This window comes from Halichoeres trimaculatus, unplaced genomic scaffold (genome assembly GCF_033239565.1).
Source record: "Halichoeres trimaculatus isolate MK-OKI-2021-1 unplaced genomic scaffold, fHalTri1.1 fHalTri1_scaffold_10, whole genome shotgun sequence".
Taxonomy (NCBI): Eukaryota; Metazoa; Chordata; class Actinopteri; order Labriformes; family Labridae; genus Halichoeres; species Halichoeres trimaculatus.
Window position 1 is genome coordinate 13,116,523 of NW_027437187.1, and position 24,124 is coordinate 13,140,646.

The 24,124-nt window shown below is 39.1% G+C and overlaps 1 protein-coding gene across 1 annotated transcript; it reads left to right on the forward strand.

Annotated features, from left to right (window-relative positions):
• The first annotated feature begins 2,177 nt into the window (after positions 1-2,177).
• On the forward strand, positions 2,178-23,828 carry n4bp1 (nedd4 binding protein 1). Its single transcript, XM_074678004.1, has 12 exons — positions 2,178-2,696; positions 4,999-5,226; positions 5,383-5,556; positions 6,994-7,505; positions 7,722-7,968; positions 8,375-8,689; positions 8,965-9,197; positions 18,275-18,405; positions 18,676-18,772; positions 19,039-19,146; positions 21,343-21,444; positions 21,605-23,828. The coding sequence occupies exons 1-12, from the start codon at positions 2,385-2,387 to the stop codon at positions 21,975-21,977; spliced, it is 2,832 nt and encodes a 943-aa protein (XP_074534105.1). The 5' UTR covers positions 2,178-2,384; the 3' UTR covers positions 21,978-23,828.
• The last annotated feature ends 296 nt before the right edge of the window (positions 23,829-24,124 follow it).

Here is a 24,124-nt window from a genome sequence, read left to right on the forward strand (position 1 = left end):
ACTGCAAATACACTACAACCCTACACATTAGTAAAATGCCCTGCAAATACACAACAACATGATGGAAGTGTTTCCAGAGGAAAAGTGTTGCACATCTGTCGACACGCTTGTTGTTGCCAGGCATTTACAGTCACAGTTGTGAGCTGTCACAGCTCTGTTATGGTTATCTTTCCATCAGTTGTATTGGGAAATGAGGTGAAAAGTGTGTGTTTTATTATTTTTTTAACATTGTATTACAGTATAAGCACAGATTGCTCCACATTACCACAAGGTGGCTTCGACATTTCCAGTTACCGAAAGAATGAGTAAAAAGTGACAGTAGACGTGTTATGGTGGCAGAGTTTAAATAAATAAGGTGTTTGCTGGAGTTACCTTAAGTGTCTGACTATGATATACAGAGAGCTGTACAGGTATCAAGTACAACACCATTTAGCAAGTCATAGGCTTTAAAATGTATGTGTTTTTATTTCTTTGGAGCTTTGAAGGTAATTTGCGAATGCTACCTAGCCTGAGCAAGGACTTGATTTCAGGTGAAACATACTTTAAGTATGACTTCAAGTAAGTTAAATCAAGTGTATATAACTATCACTTAATGTTTTCGTACTTTTATACAAGTTAAGGGTAGAAATAGGACTACTAGATATACCACTTAAAGCCTATGATATCAACATGATATAGCTCTTAATCTACCAAAATGCTAGAGAGCACTTGGCACTGATGCAAATGTAAATTGGAAATATGCTAGCGGTTAGCATACATCGTTAGTCGTTTTCCAGCAAAATATCAACTTTCATCACTGAAAAAACAAATGTGCATAATTTTATCGCAAGAGATTCATTGTTAATCTATTCAGCATGTTATATATCTCCTACGCCATGCAACACTGGTGTGGAGAAGGCTGAAAGAGCTGTCATTCTGTCTTTGAAAGGACATTGTTTACAGTCACATATAACCTCCTTCAGCGCGTAAAAAAACAGCCATACTTAAAAACATCAACATAACTATTAAAATTAACCACAAAACAACTACAAAAATGTGTTGTTTTTGATGATGTGACGACAAACATTCAGCTGTGACTGTAAATCCCCGGTAACAACAAGCGTGTCGACTGATGTGCATCACTTCAAGTGTCCTCTGGTAACACTTCCGTTGTGTTGCAGTGTATTTGCAGCACGTTTTGCTAATGTGTTGTGTTGTGTTGTGGTGTTTGCAGCGTGTTTTCTAATTGCTGCGCATGTGTTGTCATATTGAAGAAGATGTTTTCTTAATTTGCCCGTTTTGTGTTTTTGCACTTATTTTCTTAAGTTGCAGCTCTGTGAGCTTTCAGGGCCACCATACCTTTATTATGACCCAGGTTTGATACTCAGCGTCTTGTCTTACCGCGGGAGGGTGTCTTGTTTATTGACTCCAGTTTCTGTGTTGATGTTTCACAGTCCGTCCACTGAATATCTGTCCACCGATGATGTCTTCCATCCACTCACTGATTTCTCAAGAATCTTGGAGTTGTTCATCATCCTTTGGAATTATGTTAATACGGTTTACAAAAAAAAAAAAAGTTTCGGTGGTTAAACACCTCCTGTATCTTGACAAACCATTACATCTGTAGGGTAAATGTTGTCTGGTCTGTCTGGCCGGCACAAATGCACAAATACTCCTCACATTCGCCCCACTACTTCCTCTGTTTCCGCTACTTCTTTTTTGTAGTTTTGTACACGCACTTTAATTTGCTCATCTCAGTACAACGCTCAATATCTATCACCATCTACTAACAGGATATCCAGTTACGCTTCTAATGTCGTAGGGGGTTACGTTGGGTTTGTTTTGATGGTTTGTTTACAGCTGAGCCAATTATCATCTCTGGTGTTCTGTGGGATTTTGCTGATTGATTGACTGATTAATAAAACAACCAGAAGGTCTCGATCTACCCATAAATTGATCTACTCAAACTATAGTTTGCTTTGTACATTTTAACAAAGGTATAAAAAATTCATCAGCTGTTGTTCCACCTTCCAAAACTTAAAACAAGAGTAGTGTACTACAAAACGACAACATACTACATGCAGTAGGCAGAATGCAGTATACTACATTCACATGTAGTATGTAGTAGGCGGTTTTGAAAACATCCCTAGTGTTTATATCTATGGTGAGGAGTACACTTTGCTGTCGGGTTTTGATGACGCAAACACTGGGACTTTCCGGATACGTCACTCGGGGCTTCCGAGTGTATGAAGCTAGCTCTACCTCTGAGTTGATGTCGTTAGACTTTATAAACTCCGAGTTCACGTCAAAAGAGACCATGAAAAACACAGGGGCTCTCCATAGCACCGAAATGTCCGAATTTTGAGACGCTGTTGTCAGGAACGACGGTGAGACCGAGAGGCGGAATGTCAACAACGCGGCCCCTCCTCGGAATGAGACGAGTCACCGAGCTAACGTGTCCGGAGCTGCCGACCAGCAGGCTACCTGCGTCAGCCGGGAGGCAGCAGCAAGAGACCCCTACTGTGGACGAGTTTACAGTGCTAGAGGATAAAGAAGAGGAGCTGAAATGTGCCAAGCCTCGAGTGGAGCAGGTTTTCAAAGTAACGTTCACAATAATTGGACTGTTGGACCACACGGGACAGCCGCACTGTGGCAAAACATCACGGCAGATATGGCTGCAGCTCAGGGGTAACAGAGAGGACGTGTCAAAGGCTAAGGTGAGCTCCAGATACATGCTTTCGCTTCAATTTTGTTGGTAACTGCCAGGCCTCAGTGAAGCAGTGTTGTCTTCAAAAGAACAACAAATCACAACCACGCTAGCAACCGCCTCGTCTGTCTGAATGTGGCTGGTGAACAGGTGTGTCAGTGCCTTGTGATTGCCTCTAATATCTGCTGGTTTACACCACAACTCAACAAAATATCTTAATTAGACAAGTTCAAAGATGAAACAGATTTTATTCATTTAGGATAGAAACACTCTGAAATATTCCCCTTTTTCCAATAGCTGCTGCATAACTGACAGCTGTATTAAAGTTGTATACAAGATGAAGCTAAATTACGAACAGCTATGCTTTAACAACAGCCACCTCTGTGGTACAAAACTACATTTCTGACACCCCAATTTAGATTTAACATTGTATAAAAAGCAACGCCTCCCTATACATATTGCCACTGTTATGGTTGTCACATTCTAAAATGCCTTAACATCTTTATAATTCAGCACTAGAGGTCAAGAAACCATAATTGGTTTACTTAAGTTTCACAATTACCAGTCAGGGGTTGTAGCACATTTTAATATAGACACATGCTAAAATTGCCTGGTAATCAGACAGATGTGTAAATAAATATTATATGTCAGAAGATTAACATGTATGAGTTGAGCTGTTTGTCCTTACATGTTCTTCCAGGATATGTGCGTTGATATTACAAAATTTAGAAGTTTCTTCTTATTGCTCAATTTTTGTGATAAGGTGTGAGAGTGAGGTTGTAGTAATCAACTGGTGACTGTTTGTTGCACTAGTATCGGTTATGCAATTTGCTGATTAAATCTGCAGTAGAGAGTGATTGCACTTGTCATGCTGCCTGTAGAGTTTATATCGGTTGAAAACATTGTTCTTATTTGGGAACAGGTCACCCTAAAATGTATTCCACGTGTTGATATTTTTACAAGGAACATCCAAAACTCAGTCCTAATAAATATTGGAGGCATAGGTGTTTTAATCCTGAACATGATGCAGATGATTGCCCTCTACACTGAAATGAACTTCTGTAGCATGAACTTCTCTCGCTGTGATTTCCCTTATGAAAATGATCTCACACTTCTGCAATGTGTCATGAGTCTTTCCTCTGTATAAAAGTTACTGTCCCTACAACCAGCTGTTCCAGGCTCTGCCAGTCAGCAGTGAATGAGATGTAGCAATGGGCATTTCTCTGTCAGCTCATGTGACTGAGAACACAGTCATAAATGTCTGTCTGTGTAACAATACTAAGTTTCGTCGGTGCTTCCTCTAGTTTGGGAAATCACTGCTGTGAATCCCACGCTACCCTTTTTTGATTTTTTTTTCGTTTTTTCTTTTGTTTTTGTTAAATGCTGTAACTTCACATGGAGGAAGAAAATACTCCACATTAGCACCGTTTCAGTCATTTTTTTTTCCCTTTAATAAATCTGTTTATCTCACAGAACCAGTGGGTCAATCATTTTAAACAGTTTTCTTGGTGGTCTTACAAGTTTGGTTCCCTGAGTGTGTTGAAGTAACAACAAAGAAGAAGAAACTTCTTGATCTCTTGGAAACTTCTTAAAGAGTTGTCCATTTTAGAAGCCACTCCCAAATATTTGTGATCTTTTTCACCTACAAGTCTTACATCCTTTCTTGAACTTCCTCTGCGTCACTATTGAGTCACTGTTTATTCTCAGCACTGATCCTCTTTTTTTACATAATTACTTGAGAACTGTGACAGCGTACCTCTGAGCACGGTGCCACACCCACATGCAGCTGATTCATCGGTACATTTCCCTGAGCCAGGAGATTCCCTGAATCAATGACAGGTGTTTAGTTTCAGCACGGTCAGCTCGGTTACTTTACAGTAAATGAGGTCCTGAACTAAGAAACGTGCAGTTTAGGCAATGACTCTGTGAGATAAACACGTGTATGATGTTTCATCACCTAAATGTGTATATATATTTTTTTTTTTGTCTGAGTCAGAGATAGATTTGCAGAAGCTTGTGTTATTAAAATTTGTGTGATTCGGGGCTGTTGATAAAGATATTAAGTCCCCGTGTGATTTACTTGATCATCTTTAGTTGCTAATTTGTACTAAGGATGTGCTTTTAAGTGGCAGAGTCTGTATAACTTTTATGTTCTCTTTCAATATTTCAGTTTTTTCTCAAAATGAAAAAAACATTTTGTGTTATTTTTCCATTTTGTTTTGTCGTATGAAAAAAAAAAAGTCATTATTTTGTCGTTGAGGATGTTTTTGGCTTTTGAATGTGTTACAGTTTCATTTCTCTTTTCTGTACAGGAATATGTCCGAGGTCTCTGTGATCCAGAACTGCAGAAGGAAGAGCGCTACCCTGTGGATATGCATTGTATTTTTGCTGGCGCGCGAGGTCTCTTTCTCGACAGGCTCATACGGGACACGAGCGCTGAGGTTTTAGTGGCTGAGCCAGGCCGCCTGCGGTTGTTGGGTCGGGCTGAACCTGTAGTTATGGCCCAGAGCAGAGTTCAACAATTTGTAGCACTATTCCAGGTGGGGGCATAATAATTTGTGGTCACACAATCATGTTGGAAGGTTGTATTTTCCTTGTGTTATTGGACCAAACAGTTGCAAAGCAAACACAATTTGTACCCCAGTTATAGTCTAAAGTAGCTTGAAAATATAACACTGTGTCATTGTTGCATCCAGGAGAAGCGGAGTCTACCGAGCGACAGAGAGCCAGCAGTGAAACGAGCATTTAAGTCCTTTGTTGAAGAAAGAGATGACAAGTACACTATGGAGCTTCTCCTGCTGCCCAGTGCTCTGAAAGAAGAGTTACTGGGACTGGCTCATAGCCCCACTACTACCAACACGTCCTCCCTGGTAAGTGGTTCTTATCAGAGCTTACCTTTAATGTCCCTCAAAACACGCTTATGGGACTGTGATTACCTCCAGTAAATCATGAACAGTAAAAAGTTTGGAACATCAGTTTGGCAAAAGTTGATCTTTGACAGTTGGGTGTAAAGAGGTTTGAACATTTACTTTGATCAGGTGCCTTTCAAGTTAGGTTGAACATCATAACTGTTTTTGTGTTGAAAAAAAATTGAATCAACTGAGAAACAAGCATAAAGTCTGTTCGTGAAAATGTTACAAATAACAGTTGCAGAGGAAGAACTGCAGAAAATAAGGACCCCTGACAGAATTTAGCGGTCTTAATAGGCCACCGACCGTAAATAGTGTCATTTTAAGGACTGTTGATCCAGAAAATTCTATTTGTTTTTCAGGGGATGCGTCATCAGTTATATTTCAGAGGCTCTCTTTGAAAAGGGCTTTCCTAAGAACTGGAGTTTCTTGATTCAAAAACGATAAAAGTAAAATGATAGCTCTTATTTTTCATCTTGTTGTTTCAAAGGGACAAAGTGTGAGCATGTGAACGTCAGTATTGGATATTATTAAGCTGTAAGCTGATTGAATAAGACTTGTTGCAGCACAAACTATATAATGAGTGTGTTTGCAGAAATGAAATCTGGTAAAATATCCACTGTGAGTGTGCTGCTGTATAGGATCTCAGAGACATTTGTTGTGTTTCCAGGACAAAAACTTAAATAAATGCTCAAGATGGCAAACAAGCATTTTTTGCCACAGTTGCTATAATTGATCCACTTTTGAATGTTATTATAACCGACTGAGTTAGTCTGGTTGTAGCCCTGATAAAAAGATAAAAGTGCTCTGCTTTTTGGTCATCAAAGTTGTGCAAATGTCTTCTTGTGCTAATAATAATAAACATTTGCACTTAACAAAACTACTGCAAGCATAATGCTTGTTTAGACCTTCTTAATACTTTGTACTGTCTTCAATCCTGCTGTGAAGGTCTGTTTGTCCTTGGCTGCAACATGGCCTTTGTATTAGTCAAAACAAGGTTTTGTTTTCTTTTTTCTGCCGAAAACTCTCAATTCTAACAACTGCACTCTTCTCTGACCACAAAAACTAGAGACTTCTGTTTTCTATCTTGTGCCACTCTGATATGTTGAAGTTTTCCTGCTGGTCTTCAAACTTTTGTGGTCACACAGTGAAATAGTTCTGGTGATAAATCATGTCTGGTAACTATGGGATCTGGTGATAGAGGTAAATACTTTTCATTTTGCAAAGTTGGGGATTATGTCAGCAGGCAAAGAAAACCTACCTCTCCTTATGTAGCAGAAACTCTGGAGAACTGTGTGCAGATAAAGAAATGTGTTCTGCATCTGGACCGTAGTAAGTGTTCAGGGGACTTACAAGGCTCTTTCTTTACTGAGCTGATTTTTGTTGTTTCCTTTTTAGGCTCAGATGAACAAAACACTTCACCCCAGTATGGCAGAGGTTGACCAGGATCGCTCAAAAAGCAGCACCCCCGTGACAGAGCTCTCCAACCGCATTCTGGACACCAGCTTTGAGGACAGAGGAGCCGAAGCAGCATCTTTGGGCGGAGGAGAAAAAGCAGGAGGAGCAATAGGATCAGGGTCTGAAGCTATTCTGCTAAATGGTACTCGGCCCTCACACAAACGGCGCTCATCTGAGAGCGAGACTCGAGATACAAAGAGACAGTACTCTCTGGAGCGAAGGGACGAGTCGCCTGAGAGGGCGAGAGAGCGGGAGAGGCAAAGAGACAGAGATGGACGGGGGAGTAGCAGCAGCTGTAGATCCAAAACCCCCTCTGCTTCTTCATCAGTCTCCTCTTCATCAAAAGCAAACACAGTCGGCCCAATTGTGCTGGACTCAAGTGAAGGAGCCTCGGATGACGGGGAGGCAGTCAGCCCTGAAACTAACCTTCGTTGTTTGGTCAATTTCTTCAGGTAAAAGCAAAAACAGTTCTACAGCTTTGCACAGAAAACAATCAGTGTTTCATGAAAGCTGTTAAATATGACACGGTACCTGAATTATGTAGTCCTGTCATACCATACTAGGAGAAGTTCAGAACAGCAGTATTTGAGTTTAGCTTTAAAAAAAGTGCAGCCTAGTCTTTCACTTTATAACTTCTTATGCTTGACAAATGATACTGGTTTCTTCAGAACCATGGGCTACCAGCAGGAAGTGGTGGAACGTGTGGTCAAAGAGACGGGACAGACAGAAGATACCTTCCTGGTTCTGGAAAAAATTGTGGAAGAAACAAAGCGCTGTGAAGAAATGGCAAAAGGAGGGGAAAGAGAGAGACGATTGAACTCTGTGCGCTCTCCTGACACTCCCTCCTCCACCTCTTCCTCCACATCATCCTCTTCTTCTACTGTTGCCCGGTGCAAGGAAACCAGGACTCATAAGGTAAAGCTCTTCACAGGATGATTGTGCAGGTTACACAGTTATTGCCTTCAAATATTTAATTCATTCCCTCGAACTGTGGTTAAGGTTTTGAAAGGCTTTCTCTACTGGTTTAATCTTTACCCTGAACTCAAATCTCTACAGGTATCTTGTGATTCATTGAACCAGGTCTTAGATATTTATTTAGTTTTAATTTCAAGTTCTGTCACCTCATTTTTTGTCAGCTCATCCAGCTGGCTTCATCACATCAGTAATTTATCTCACCTTTGACTCAACAGTATGGATGAGAGGAAGGCTGCGAAAATAATTTGTCACTGCTTTCACATTGATGACTGATAACTGCCACTAGATGTAGGATGTCATAAACTATTAATAAATAGAAAAATGTTTCGTGTGTTTTGTTATTTAGAGGAGCTCGAGTGCTCAAGGAGGAATGGGAAACTATGAAGTTATCACCATCGACGATGACATCATCACCACAAACACTAGAACAGCAGACAGTCGGGCATCCCGGATGATGACAGTGCCACATCTTGACTCCCAGTCAGGATCCAGAACGGAGTACTTGGCCAGAGGAGGGGGAAGTGTCTCACAGAGAGACTTCCTGGCACGAGGAGGGACTCAGACTTTAGGGGGATCTGTGAGGGTTGAGAATGTGACGGCACTGCGCAGCACGCCTCAGTGGCTTACAGCTACCACCACCTCTTTAGCCTCAACCCCAAGTGTAAGTATTACACACATTTAGTGGTTCACTGAAGTTTTCCAGGATGTTTGGGCTTTACTTTGTTCAATGATTTTAGTAAGTGAGATTCTTTGTGTGAGGAGGCAAGCTGAGATATTCTTCCTTTCTGAGTGTTGTAAACTGTTCAAGGTTGGTTCACTCCTTTGAGAGGGAAGTCAGGAAAGTTTTCAGAGTCATGGTACTTTACATATCATTTTTTTGCATTCTTTATGAGAAAAAAATTCAAAACCGTTTTTTTTTGGTTATGTCTTCTACAGGCAGCTCAGCCTATCAGCCGGCCCTCCACATCTCCTTATCAAACTATTGGACACATGGGATTTCATGGGGTTGGAAGGACTCCTCCTGCAAATGACCCCCCAGCACCCCCAGTGACCGGTTTGGCTCGTTTCCATCAGTCACTGAAGACACCCTACTCTCTGAAGCTGCCCAATGAGCCAGGACGCCCGGAGCTCAGACACATCATCATCGACGGGAGCAACGTGGCCATGGCGTGAGTCTGCAAACACACACAAACACACATGTGCAAGTACACACAAAAAATGAAAGGTGTTTTCAAGATTTATTGGATTCAAATCTGCAAAAGATGTTAGGTGCACGTTTAACACAGTAACCAGCATGAAAAAGCATACAGCAAATATCGTTCAGACCTCAGATCTGTGTGGTGAGGATGCATCGCTTTGAATGTGTCAGACAGACAGCACTGGGGGTTTTAATGGGGGGAATTCTTTTCTTTTTTTTAATCTTCTTTCTTTTTTAAGCATAGGAAGCACACATTATTTAAGATCAGCTCAGAGGAGGAGTTGTTTGATATTTTATGTCATAGTTTCTTTCAGTCTCTTTTCAGTTCATACATTAAAAGTCCCACATTCTGCTCCTTTTCTGCAGTTTAATATGAATCATTGATGTCTTCATGAAATGGTAGTAACATGTTTTGGTCCAAAAAGCCAATAAATCAAGCACAGCAGCATTGTTTCCAGGCTCTCATAGCCCCTCTGTTCAGAACGGTCTGATTTAGTGAGCGTGGCTTCATATGTAAATGAACCACTGCTGATCCCGCCCTGCTCTTCAGCGTCACAATGTTTGGAAAATAGCAAAGCTCGTTTACCATAGCATTTCAGACTAAAACAACAGGCTAACTGCAGCTAAAGTTAGCATCCTGAAGCTAACACAGAGACAGGGGGGACACTGAGGAAAAGCTCTTACATCTGCTCCACAGCACACAGCATTTAAAATACTCACATTTCAAGGGTCCGAGGTTTTTTTGTGGATGGTTGGTAATGCGCCTGGATTCAGGACCAGTCTATTCGCTAGCCCGCTGTTGTACTGTCCAAAGTTGGAAAAGCAGTCGGCCGTGAAGTGACTAGCACACACATGCACAGGTTTACTGAGTGTAGCTGGCACATTTCCTTGATAAATGAACTCTAGCCACTTAGTCTTGTCTTCTTTCAAGATGGGAAGCTTGAGCATGGAACTATGTGACTGTTTACAGCCAAAAACAAAGCAGTGATGGCTCTTCAATTTAAGCATACCCCACCCCGCTGCTGGAGAGATTTCTCTCCAGCAGCGGGGAGGGGAGTGGGCGGGGAGGGGCTTCAGGGGTATCTGCTCCGGTGGACCAGTCAGGTCAGACTTGCTCCTGATTGGTCAAAAAAGGGAATTGCTGATGTCAGCAAATCCACAAAATTCCAAACATCTCGTTTTAGGTCAGGATTTTACATTCACAAGCACTAACAAGTACAGGTTTTGTCATTAAATATCACATTTTGTGGGCTGGGAGGAAAGCCAAAGACCCACAAATTTCACTAAAAGACTTAAAGTGATTTTTGCATAATATGGGACCTTTAATTGAGAAAATTACAGATTGTTGGTGAAACGTATGTTCTGGATATTATTTTAGAATTATTTGTTTGTTTTTGAATTATTCATGTTTTTTCTTCTTTTGTTTTATTTTTTTTTAATCAAAATACACTGGAACGTTTAAAAACACCTGACCTGTCTAATGCTAACTTTACTCCCCGTAACATAGACAGAAGGTTAAGTATATAGTCCACTGCCAAAATGACCCCTTGAACCAGAATAGTGGTGGGGCATCCTTGCAAGTTATAGGCCAGAAGACAGGTGTCAACAAGGGTTCAGTTGTTAGCCGTAGCCTCCCTGTGAGTGAAACTCAGTCATCAGTTCCTCTGACCATTACTAAGAGGTTACTGCACACATCATGAGTGTTGACGCACACTTTTGGCTTCTATGATGATTAATATTTTGCTGCACGTTGCAGACACACCATGTTTTCGTTTTTTGTTCATCTTTCCAATAAACACCTCTGTTATCATAAGATAAGGTCACACACTCTCAGTCATACACTCAAAAAAAAAACCTCTGCATGCTATGTATGTTAGAGCTGAAGACCTTTTTGTGTAGGTACAAAACCTCTCCCACACTTTCAGGTCATTTTTCACTCATCACCTGTGTGTGTGTGTGTGTGTGTGTGTGTGTGTGTGTGTGTGTGTGTGTGTGTGTGTGTGTGTGTGTGTGTGTGTGTGTGTGTGTGTGTGTGTGTGTGTGTGTGTGTGTGTGTGTGTGTGTGTGTGTGTGTTGGCGGCTTGTGAAAGCATGTGTAAAAAGTTGATAGTAGGGAGCGGGGGTGCACTATGGGGGTGTTTTTGAGAAGGCAGGCCTCTTCTAGTAAAAATCCATGATTGTAGTTTCAGTTTTATGCAGAAATTGTGCAAGAAAGACTTTTCTGCCAGATGTTTTCTTTTTTTTTTTTTAAATTTCATTCACTCAGCTGTTTGCCGTCATTGTCTTTGTCCTGTACGACCTTGTCTTGACTTCTCACTTTAGCAATTACTTCCTTTCATGCTCTGTGTCACTCCCACTCTTCATACGCCCACACAGCTTACCAGAAGTGTGTAGTAAAGCCCGGGTATGGGTTAACTCGAAATCTGTCATCTGGAAGGGAAGAAAAGATTTCATCATTGTTGTAAAGTTTCGAGTGAGTAAAGACAACTAAATTGAAACCATAATTTCCTTCCTCTTGCGCTCTTTCCACAAAGACAACAAAATAGCTACTTTTGTAATTTATAATGCATCTTTGAAGTCAATTAATTTATTAAGTTCACTGCAAAAAGCTAAAAGTGTTGTCTTATTTTTAGAATTGTCTTACTAGACATGACATAAGCCACATTCACCTCATAAGTCTAGAAATCACTTTTTTAAAAATATTAAAATAAAGATGCACCATCCAATTTTTCTGGTCCCGATACCAATACCTGGGCTCTGGGTATCAACCAATACCGATATAATTCAGGTCTTATAACCTGAATGCCCTACTATGAGATATACTTGGTAATGTTTTGAGTAAACCAAAAAATGTGCACAGAAAATTAACTGAAGTTGATATTTGTTTAAACCTTAAGGTTTTCAAATGTTTAGCAGGAGTTTGGAAAAAATGCGTCAGAACTTACAGAAATTACCATTCAAGCATAAACTTTTAGACCGACAAAATCATAATTTACTCATAGTGTCAAGTTCCAGTCGTTCCTCTTGATACCCAATCCAGCTTTGAAGGGCTGGATCTGATCTATACCCAACACCAGGATCAGGATCAGTGCATCCCTGAGTAAAAGACTGAATTGCAATAAACCAAATATGTACTTCAAGAAACCTAACAAACAATTTTAGTTTTAATCCCCTTGGCATATTTTCTTGTACTCTTAGTAATTCAGCCATCTTACTGGTCTTTTAATATCTTAAAAAGACTTATTTCAGACTCATTAAGTCTGACAGGATTTTTTTTTTTTACTAAGACATAAACTCTGCAGTTTTTCTGTTATTCATTTGTTTTGGAAACCTAATAATCTGTTGGGATTTTACAAAAGGTTACACAATTATGTAAAGTTATTCTAATGAGCTCAGGTTTGTTTTCCCCCTTATCAGGTTACCACGGTGATAGAAACAGTTACACAATCCCTCACTGCCGTGGTGTCATTCATCACTTTCTCTTTTAACGTTTAGGGAACTTCCCTAAGTTTTCATAACAGCTCTAACCACAAGCTGACAGTGATCTAGATGTGTAGTTTGTGTGTTTCTGTCTGTCAGTCTGTACTCTGTAATACCACAGCAAAGACGTTTTCAATCAGATTCATGTCCCGTGCAGGTTCTGGGATGATTAGTGCGAGACAGAGCAGCACTTTGATGCTCTCATGAAGAAGAAAGTCTATGCAGCTCTACACATGTCTACCAGAAACACTTTGATTCTGTTGAGTTAGAGTGAAAAGTATTTTGAATGTTCATACATAATATTATGCCCTGGATGTTAAAGGATGCTATGAGGAGGATCTGTTTTAATTACTCACTCCCTCGCCACCTTGTGGCCCAGAGTCTCCTCACACTGTCATAAATTACTTTTAGTGTGAAGTAGGCCTGGGGGATATATCGATTATATCGATTAATTCGAATTTTTCCTTGTGGACGATTTAAAAAATGAAAAAAATTGTTTTTTTTTCTCCCCGGTATTGCGCACTATGCGCACTATGAACTAGTATCGAGGTGCGCTCTGTTAAGCAGGGGCGGACCAGACTTTTTAGTCTGGGGTGCCCCGACCAGGGCACTGACTTATGGAGGGAGGCATGAATTTTATGAGTCCACACTTGAATAAATAGCATTTATTTTTACTTATTTGTTTGTATTAAAATTAAAGGATAAACAGGCTACAGCTTTAAAAAAAATAATACTAGACAGAAGCAAAGTGTTTTTTTAATCATTTAAAAGGAGAGTATAACTAAAAAGTGCTGTAGTGCACTGAAACAGTGCTGTACATGCTTTTCCTTGCAGTATTTTTAAATTCAAAATTTACAAAATGGTGCAGCTTTGAATGCGAATGTAAATAAGTCTGCCTCCTTTAAAAGTACAAAGTGAAGTTACTGAAACAGAAGAAAAGCTGAAAATTCAATTATTACGGTTTTGACAAAATTAAAACAAAACTGGTTTTGGGTTATCTCTGTCATTTGTACTTATTGTTTTCTTTAAAAGGAAAAAAATCGAAAATCGAATTTTTTGTGAAAAAATCTTAGATTTTATTTTTTAGGCCATATCGCCCAGCCCAGTGTAGTGAAGCGTGTTTGTTTCAGAATTAAATGGAGATCGGATTGAAACAAATTTTCTTTGTTCAAGACAACTTTTTACTGGATACAACGCGCTGAGGCAAGGTATTTATCAGTACAGTTATGCAGCGCTAGGTTTGAAATGTGACACCAAGCAAACATTGGAGCAGCCAGCCATTTATTGTGACATCATCAGCCCAGTGCTCTGACGTATCTGTAGGCTAATGTGACAACAAGTAAACACTGTCAGTTTGTAAGTAGTTTAGTAGCCGTTTATATTTAGAGCAGCTGGCTGTCCGATGCTCTGAGACATGTTCATAATGTGTAACATTAGTAAATCCTGGTTAGCTATGTCCTGCCAGTCATCTACCAAGCAGAGCTAACGTAACCTCACTCTTCATTTTATTGACTCTCAAGTTTGGACAAACCACTTCAGAATAACTGCTGACTGTGGGTTGGCATGAAAATTATCACAAACAGCTTAGCCCCTGTGTTATAGAGTGATAAAGCCTGAGCTAAAGGCTAATTAGAATCACTCTCCCATTTAGCTTTCTTCTGCTCTTTTGTCCTTTTTCTGTCTGACAGTTAGGCTCTTGTGTTCACCATCACTACAAAATTAGTCACAGAAATGGTCTTCAGCAGAGAAAAACACAGATCTCTTACCTTTATCTCTTTTAAAGTGTGGATTATGATCAGGCATATATCTAGAGGGGAGACTTTTTCAAGATCACTTTGAAACTCCTCACAGCTCCTTTGAATTTGGATTTACACTTATTTATGTTTTTTCTTCTCCAAAAAATCTAATTTGGTTTCAATAAGATTAATTCACAATTTGTAAATGATTCAAAAACTCTTTTACATATTTGATTTTTAAGTTTGACTAATTTTTAATGAAAGAAAAAAAATCAAGAATTTTCTCCTTCAAGCCTATGAACATTTCTGTAACTTAAGAAGGGAAAATTGACTATTTTGTGTTTTTTAACTAAACAAGACATCTTAAGTGTGAAATGTTTGACTTTGAAAACATGAATGGACTCTTGGGGGCATTTCTTTACATCTTTTTTTAAGAGCTGAGTTAAAATTTTTCACAAGATTTCACAAGTTAAGCCACAGTTATGCAACTCTTACCTACACCTAAATGTAACTGCATCAACAGCTGCAGTAAACCGTCTAACTTCAGCTCATTACCTCACTTCTCGGGGCATTACACTTCTTCTTTGGCCAGATCAGCATCACTTTTCTAAAAACCTGCTAAAGAAAAAACTTTTTGCGGTAGCAGCACAGCAACACAGACAGATTATTTTGGGGCATTTCTTACCAGAGCTCTTCTGAGGCCAGATCCATGATAGATAGGTGACCCAGTTTACTGGAAAGTCTCAGGTTGAGACATAACCAACAGACTGTCACATGATAAGGAAAAAGAAATATGAATGAACAGAAACTCCATTCATGAAGTTTGAATGGACTCCCAGCATAATGATCCACTTTCTTATCAGAGTGCATTTTTGTTTTCTCTTTCAGTCTTTAGCTGTATTCCAACATGGCACAAATTCCAATACTATGTAAAATGTGTCTGTGTTGCATGCAAAGAGTATTTGACATGCCTTCACATGAGTCAATATTATGAAAATAGGCAAACAAATGCCACAAAGTTGATGCAGGCAACATTTTGGTTTGGATTTATTACCTGCTGTTCTTCATGCTTGTCTGCCTCTCTCCTGAATTCAAAGTAATCCAGTTCATCTAAAGGTTAACTGATTGCCAGGTTGAACTTCATCTGACTATAAAATGTAAAAATTAGGGCTGTCATTTTAACGCGTTAATTAGATTAATTAATTACAACTCAAATTAACGTGTCTTAGAAATTAACGCAGATTAATTTGGATCCCAAACCTGCGGGGCGTTCAAAGACGCACTTATTTACAAATGTCTGGCATTTACAAACCGTTTGTCCCACATGGAAAAAGTGGTGTTCTCGTCAGATTTTCACATTTCCAACGGTCCCTGAATGTATCACACCTGACGTCAGCAACATGCTTTAGACCGGGGCAAGAGAAAGTGCTGTTAAGGAGACTGCCGTCCACATCTCGTTTATTCACACGTCCTTTTTGAAAATCTGCAGAAAATCAACCGTTTGCTCTAGCTCAATTCTGTAAAAAACAGTTAATTCTACACTCTCTACTGCATCAAACAAGCCCTGAATGATCGATAAATGTCTTGTATTTAAATCTAAAGAATTCTCTGAAAATTTCTTTCCATCTTCCTGGTGTCATGTTCCAGCTTGGGGCTCCTCTGCACCAATGAGCAACAGTTTGTGTGTTCAGAGCATGTAAAACTGAAAATACTTCACTTTTCTTTGATCCAAGACTTAAAAAAAGTGTTTTGTACATAGTTCCTCACAGTTTTTAGCCTTTAGCCCTGGTTCTCCTGACCTCATAGAAGTATAGAAGTTCATATTGCGAAAATTGAGTCCACATCGAGTAAAAATGTGACCGAAGCAAAAACCGTCCTAAAAATCAAATCAGCTTATCTTAGGTGCAGGAATGTGTAGATTTTGTAAAGACAGAACCATAAAACTTTTTTCATGTGTTCCTTATGCCTCAGGGTACCTAAAAATTGTGTTGTATATATTCCCACCTTATTTTTAAATGTTTTTTAATGTCTTTTAATGTAATGTCAATATCCTGGAATTCAAATTCTTTATTTTGGGACCTTAAGCAGATATGAGATTAAAATGGGATTAATTAGATTAATTAATTACAAATCCTGTAATTAATTAGATTAATTTTTTTAATCGCCTGACAGCACTAATAAAAATGTAGTGAAAGCATGACCATTAGGGCCAGGCCTCTAACCCATAAAATGTAGACACATTGATAAGCATCTTGTTTAAATGAATTAATTACAGTATTGTGCATCGTAAGTTAACAGGTGGTTCTTGAAAATAGATTTCTGACATGGTGAGTTAAGAAGACCCGGATGCAAAGCAGGATTTATAATCCTGCTGAAGTGTTGTAAACTACATTCAACTCACTACTTTATTCTCAGTGAAGTCCAAAGATTAGCCTCTATCAGGTTGTCTAATTGTTGTTTTTCTGCTAACTCTGCTGGCACAGCTTGCACAATACATTGAAAGTAAAGTTAGAAATGTTCTCCAGTGCTGTCAAAGACGACCGTTTCAGCGAAGACAGTAAAAAGTGATATCATGAGAAGAAAAGTAGACATGCCCCAATTCCAAAATTGTGTATTTAACCAGTAAGAAAATTGGGCAACAATCACTGATTTATTTGTGATATATGCAGACTTTGATAGCATGCGTGTTACATTATTATTACAAATGCTAATTTTACAATAACAGAGAATTTGCATTTTATGATTTAGTGCTTGTGTTGAGAAAAAAAATAGCAGTATGTCATTTTATTTATATTTTTATATTTTCAGTATTTTCTTTAAACAGATTGTAAATATAAGTAAATGTTCTTTTTAAAGCCGTCATCAACAAATGAAATGCCACGGTGTCTGCAGCAGCAGCCACTTCCTGCCCAGCGAGGCTCTCAGCAGCTCTCAGGGAGTTTCTCACCTCTCTTGTGTTTGTTTGTTTTGCTCTGTGGGTTTCTGACCTAGCTACCAGTTTTTATTTTGCAGCCGTCTGACGTGTGTGCGTAGACCCCTGGCGTCACCACAGACACTCTAATTTAGCTAATGCTGTGACGACTCTTAAGTATGATCTGATACTGGGATGTATCAGGTGTTAGAAAATGATTGGGTATAGAGTCAGAGAAAATATTGTTCCAGTTTATCCAGTTGGTGCAATTATCAAAGAATTAGAGGTGCATCAATCACAGTTTACTGGCCGATTACTGTTCGCCGATCTAGCTGACAGCATATACCTTCAATGTTCCAATCTTATTTTATTGAAAATTACTGAACAATACCTGTGAAACAATAAAATCTTTATGTTTTAACTTAAACAACCAATAAAGTGTCCTGAGTTTTAGGTCTCAGAGCAAAAAGCAACAATGGCTGGCTGTCAGACCTTTCCACAGGTATATAAGATCAGTTTCATATGTAAGGATGGGCTGATCACCGATCACACAAAATTAAGGAAATCGGCACCCTTTACTGTTTTTTGCTTTGTTTTTTATTTATGCTGTAGCTTCGAGCTAGTGTTGAATACTTAATTACCTTGTAACTGTTGCTGTCATAAATGTGGGATTGGGATTCCAAAAATGGGTCCATTTGTGATCTTATTTTTTTTCCTCACGATCTTCAATCCACCTCTTCATCTTCCTATGCTGATTCACATCAGTACCTTCCATCTACATAAAACCTTTATTTTGGAGTTATCCCTGTAGCTTACTGGTATTGTCTTGCAGACTTTCTCCAAATAAATCAACTTGCACTTATTTCCATATTTCTCATCCTCTCTGTTTCTCCTCTCTTTCCCTCTTCTTTTCTCCTCCAGTCACGGTCTGCATCGGTTCTTCTCCTGTAGAGGAATTGCGCTGGCTGTGGAGACATTTTGGAGGCGGGGCCACAGGGAGATCACTGTATTCGTTCCCCAGTGGCGTCAGAAAAGAGACCGGCTCACAACAGGTAAACATATTGTTGACATGTAAACAGGGCAGTAGTTGGTACAGCTGATACAAGAGTCATGCTCTGACTTAACTTACGAAGTATTTGACACACGACCTTACAAAGTGATAGCTAAACCAAGTTTTAGTGTCATGCAAATGGAAACCAGAAAATATTTAAACTTGAAATAAGCTTCTGAGTTGGTCTCTATGTGTGTTTTGACCTGTAGTATCTGCTGCTCTACTTTATTGTTGTATTATATTAATGCAAATTATTAATGTTTTATTACAGAACAACATTTTTTAAACCAACTTGAAGACCTGAGACTGCTCTCCTTCACACCCTCCAGAGAAGTCTGTGGCCAAAGGATATCTTCACATGACGACAGGTACGAGCACACAGAGGCCTCAAGTTATTCATCTATTGACAGATTAACATTTTTCTGCCTCAACCATTCTGTTATGAGACATTTTGTGCACAAGCCTAACCCATGACAGTCAGTGGCCTCATGTCTTAGTTTGTGTAACTAATACTAACACACTTAAAAACATTCCATGTGTGCGAGTCATGTCTTATAGGTGAAAATAAGACTCTTTGTCTTTGAGCAGGAAAATTTCTGAGTCTCTAATCTGCCCCATCTCTTGTTTTTCCCAGGTTCCTGCTCCACCTCGCAGAAAAAACAGACGGGATCATTGTAACCAACGACAACCTGAGAGACTTTGTTGACACTTCAGACACCTGGCGCAGAATCATCCTAGAAAGGTGATTTTCTTTGATATATTTACTCAGGTTAGTCATACTTTTCCATTACCCATCATGCCAGTGGAAAGTCCAGCAAGCCAGCTGGGTGGCACATATTGAGGAGAATATGTATGCACTGCCTGTTCATTTACATTTGCCACTGTGTTTGTTGCACAGAGCAGAGAGTAAAAACTGAATCAAAAGAAACAGAATAGAAGAAGTAAATTACAGAAAACTCAGTAAATGCTTGAGAAGAGAAATTTTATTTAATGTAAAATGAAACAATGTAAAAAAAAAAAAAATAAAGATTTTGTTTGTTTGTAGCAGCCAAATGAGATTGCAACTAAGATATTTGTATGATTTTTTTGGTTGTTTTAAAGTGCAGGAAAACGCTTTTTAAAACAATGAACTCTCTAGACACAAAAGTATACATTCACTCATTACAGACAAATCTAAAATTACTAATGGCTCAGGTTTTCTTTTCTGTTTAGCTGTATATTTGACATTTATCAAACTGAAACCCTTTTTATACAGGGAAAAAGTGCTAGATTGAGATAAGCACAAGGTGCTTGTGCTTTGATAAGAAGGAAGAGTGCTGGTGGGGAAACCTAGTCCACTACGCCCTCTACTGATAAGTTTGGCAGCCTAACACGTTACCTCAAGCACCCCAGATAGATGAGTCAGATAGGCAATAGAGTGAGCATGTCATTGGGTTATCAAGTGGGCATCAAGGTTATAATAGTTAACTAAAACGAAACTAAACAGGTAAACTAAAATTTAAAATACATTGCAGTTAACTCAAACTAATAAAAACTAGAAAAGAAAAGAAAAACGATAAGTAAACTAAAACTGTATCTTGTGTTCACAAAACTAACTGAAACTAACTAAAATGATAGACAAAATGTCCTTAGTTATAGTTTCTGACAATATTAATAGCCTTTAGAATTTAAATTAATCCAACACATTTTCCCAACCAATTTTAAGACAGTTTTCAGCAGTTGTCAGCGCGGTACAGCACCATCACAGCGACGTACTGGGACAGGCTTGTTTACTGCACTGACTGGCTGTGCTCTGTGCTGCGACCAAACGTAGTGGAGCAATGATCAGAGCATCTGTAATAGTTTAACTGCATGTGAGTCTGACTTTATTGTTACAGAGTCCAAGTTTCTAATTATTAAAGCTCATATTTTCTTGTTTTACACAATTTATGTTTATATTTTTTATATTAAGTTTATATTATTTTCATGTGTTTAAGGCAGCAGCCAACAGTTCAGTATCGGCATTGACTAAGCAGTGAGCACTATGTTTGACTTGAAAATAAACAGTATGACAAAATATTTACTGTGACCTTTTTGAATCCTGCACGTGGTTAATAAGGTATGAAAAAACTAAAATTAAACTGAAACTAAACTAAAACTAAGCCTTGTTGCAAAAATCAAAACTAAATAAAAACTAGAATGCCCGCTCCAAAACTAATTAAAACTAAACTGTTATGGAAAAAAATGTCAAAACTAACTAAAACTAAACTATAATGACAAATCCAAAACTATTATAACCTTGGTGGGCACATCCTTTTACTGATGCTTCATTAAGTTTGACACACCAGAGCAATTACTTCTGCAGGAATACTTTTACCAGGTATGTAAGTGTACATCTCCTGGTATACCACAACAAAAAAACATTTGCTGAAATCTTTTATGTTAATTATAATTAATTCAGGTTAAAAGCTGTAAATTAAAAAAATAAAATAAAATAACAAAAGACTGGCTACAGCTCTGCGGGAAGCTCTTTCTGAACACACGTTTCAAAGTGCAGTGATTTTCATCTGATGAATTGTATTCCCCCTGTGGTTATGAATATTTCTGACTCAAATCTGCTGAGGTTTTGTTGAAAATATTATTTATAGATGCATGGTGCCAAATACTAGAAGGTTATGCTCCTTTATATGTAGTTAAGATCAATAATACTCACAATCAAACTGATAACTGTCATAATTAGTGCTCCTTTTTAGGGAGAGAAATTTTATATGATGTATATAAAATATTTGAAATAAAACACAAGATACTTGAGTTTTTATAACAAGGAGAAGTGCCCAGTGAAGAAACCCATCCCATCAGGCTCTCACATTAGTTCATCACAGGGGGCAGTTAGGGACCTCTTTTCAACAGTGTTTCACTAAGTTAAGGAGTAAATGTCTCTGTTCCCTTTCTCTATCAGGTTGCTTCAGTTTACCTTTGTGGAGGATCACTTCATGATCCCTGATGACCCTCTGGGGAAAGATGGACCTCATCTGGACATCTTCCTGCGTAAAGAAATCAGGTATGAATGGCCTCTAGTTGAGCGTAAAGCTAGACCTCCAGGCGAACCTTCACATATCTACAGATCTACTCATATTTGATGAGATGATTAAAAGAATTCTGAGCTATTGTTGGCTGTTGTGGAGGATTATTCACTGTATTCTCTCTGTTTCTTCTGTCAGGAGGGCTCCCTTCACTCCTCCCCCACAGAGGCCTCCAGACCTGCGTCCATCCACCCAGCATCAGCCGGTTTACGTACAGGCAGTCCACTCTGCTCCAAGGGCCCAGGCCTGCACACCCCGGCCCCCTCCCTCCCTTACGCCGCACCCTACCACACACTGGCCCCACTCGGGTCCACCTGAATGGCACCCACCTCGCCGGTCCCCTTCACCCTCCCCTTCCCCTCCTCCACAACGCTCACCTGGGGAGACGTCTGAGCTGAAGAGGAAGCTATATGACATCTTTCCTGATCAAAAGCAACGGATCGACCGGATCCTCAGTGACAACCCGTACATGAGAGACCTGAATGCCCTGTCGGGACTGCTGCTGGGATAAAGGACAGCAGACGCACACCGTGTACAAAAACACAAGAATATATGTATATTTGCCAGCATAAGAATAATTTATTTTACCATTTTGTCCAGCCCGAAGGACAGGAATAAGTCCTTCAGTGTAATTTAACATGAAGACTGGTCATTAAACTAGCTGCTATTGGCAAAAAGTATTTTTTGACAGATTTTTTTCCCCATTGTGTTTTTAAATTGATGGTTTAACAACACTGGTGTCACCAACGCAAAATGTAAACAGCACTTCATACCCGTCAAGCAGTAACGTTTTTATTAATCTTGTGATTATAAACCTTTACAGTCCAGAGGTCCCTGCAGTACCAGACCATCACTGGATGACACAGTTTTTCACCAACAGTGAACTGGTTTCCTGAGGCTCTTTCCTCCAAAACTCTGTTTACCACCAGACTCACAACAACTCACTGAATATACAAACTCTGAGCTTTTTTTCTGGATACACTTTTGGACGCTGAAAGTTTTGCATGCTTCGTATTTTCCGGCTGGCATACACTTGTTATCTTCAGGAATGGAGAGAGGGGACTGTAGCAGGTCATTGAGCTCCTGTTAGAGTGTTTCAGCAGTTTGGAGTCACACAGCAGCAACATTCAGGGCTGAGAGTCAAAGTACTACAGATTGGTTTGTTTCACAGCTATAGTGTCATTAAAACCCCTTTGGTAATTGCTCATTTTAAAAAGAAATCCCCAAAGACCTTGATTCAAACAGAATCTGGATTGCAGATGTGCAGACTAGAGTTAAGGAGATGTGAACGGCCAGTATTTTGAAGCTGTTGAGAGGGGCAGTGATGGAAGTCATCTTTATTTTAAATATGCTGACTGAATTAATCTTGCTTAGCGTTCCATATAAAATGTGACCTGGCCTTTAAAATCACTCTCTGGGCTTAAAAACCTTACCACTTCTCTATAACCTGATTAAAATTTAAATGAACACATTATTTATCATTACTTTTTCATTTTAGGCATTACTTAAGACACGAGTTGTTTTGTCAGACTTTGTCTCTTTAGTCAGAAGGCAGATTGAGTACTTCTCTCCAGCCTGATCTGATCAGAGATCTCTAACTGTGAAAAACCTCTTCAACTGCTGAATCCATTTTTGCTTTTCTGATCTTTTTATTTCATTTATCTTCTCCAAACACCATTCACACTTACAAACTGCTTTCAGGAGGACACAGTTCATGTTTCAACATCAGCATCCAGCTCTGAGGTCAGCTGTGAGTTGTTGGTCTCAGACTTTTGACAATCTGCATCAGGCATCTTCCACACACACACACACACACACACACACACAACACTACAATACTTAACCTTTTTTACAAAGTTCAGTTAAGTTCAGCCATTCACAATCGCACACCAGTTTACTCAGACAGGAAAAACACACACTTGCAACAGTGACAGTTTTCCTTAAGTTGAATTTGTAGTTATTGTAAAATAGGTAATTTAAATGCACTGAAGGTGAGGAGAGGTGTTGTGGACAAAACAAGGTTTCACGAATAAATCTTCAGAGAAGTTTCTGTGTTTTTTTACCCTCATACATCCGGAGGAATGTGGGCCACAGCTTGCATATTTGATGTGCATCTGAGTTTTGTAAAATACAAACACTTGATTTCCTTGTAATAAACAAACATCTGCACAAAACTTTACGAGGTGTCAAAAATACTGCTCCGTTTGTATATGCTTGTTATTGTTGTAAGGGTTACTGAAGGATTTTTTTTTTGTACCATAATTCTTTTGTGTATATAACGAATTCATTTTTGTAAATACAAGGATTTTTGGCTACAGTGCACATATGGTTCATGTATGTGAAAAGCAAAATAAATGCAGCAGTGGCAATTTAAAACAAATACTTTGCATGTCTGAAAGGTTTGTCTGTTTCTAAGTTTCCACATCTTAAGATCGTTTTTCCAGACCTTTCAGGGTCGAAATGATTCTTTTGGAGAGGGTTAAGGATCACCCACACCTAGAATGGGGTAAGCAAGAATATTGCCCCTCCCCTTATGAGCTACCTTAGCTGCTGACAGCTCTATGTTAATAACAAATGAAGTTTTTTTTACTATTTTGAAGAGGAAGAAGTCAGCTGCATGTTCAAATAATCTAAACTTGAATTGTACATTTTTTTATA

Coding starts and splice junctions, on each gene's coding strand:
- n4bp1 (XM_074678004.1), top strand. CDS start 2,385: ATGTCAACAACGCGGCCCCTCCTCGGAATGAGACGAGTCACCGAGCTA. Junction 7,969..8,374: donor AGGAAACCAGGACTCATAAG/GTAAAGCTCTTC, acceptor TTTGTTATTTAG/AGGAGCTCGAGTGCTCAAGG. Junction 18,406..18,675: donor AAGAGACCGGCTCACAACAG/GTAAACATATTG, acceptor GTTTTATTACAG/AACAACATTTTTTAAACCAA.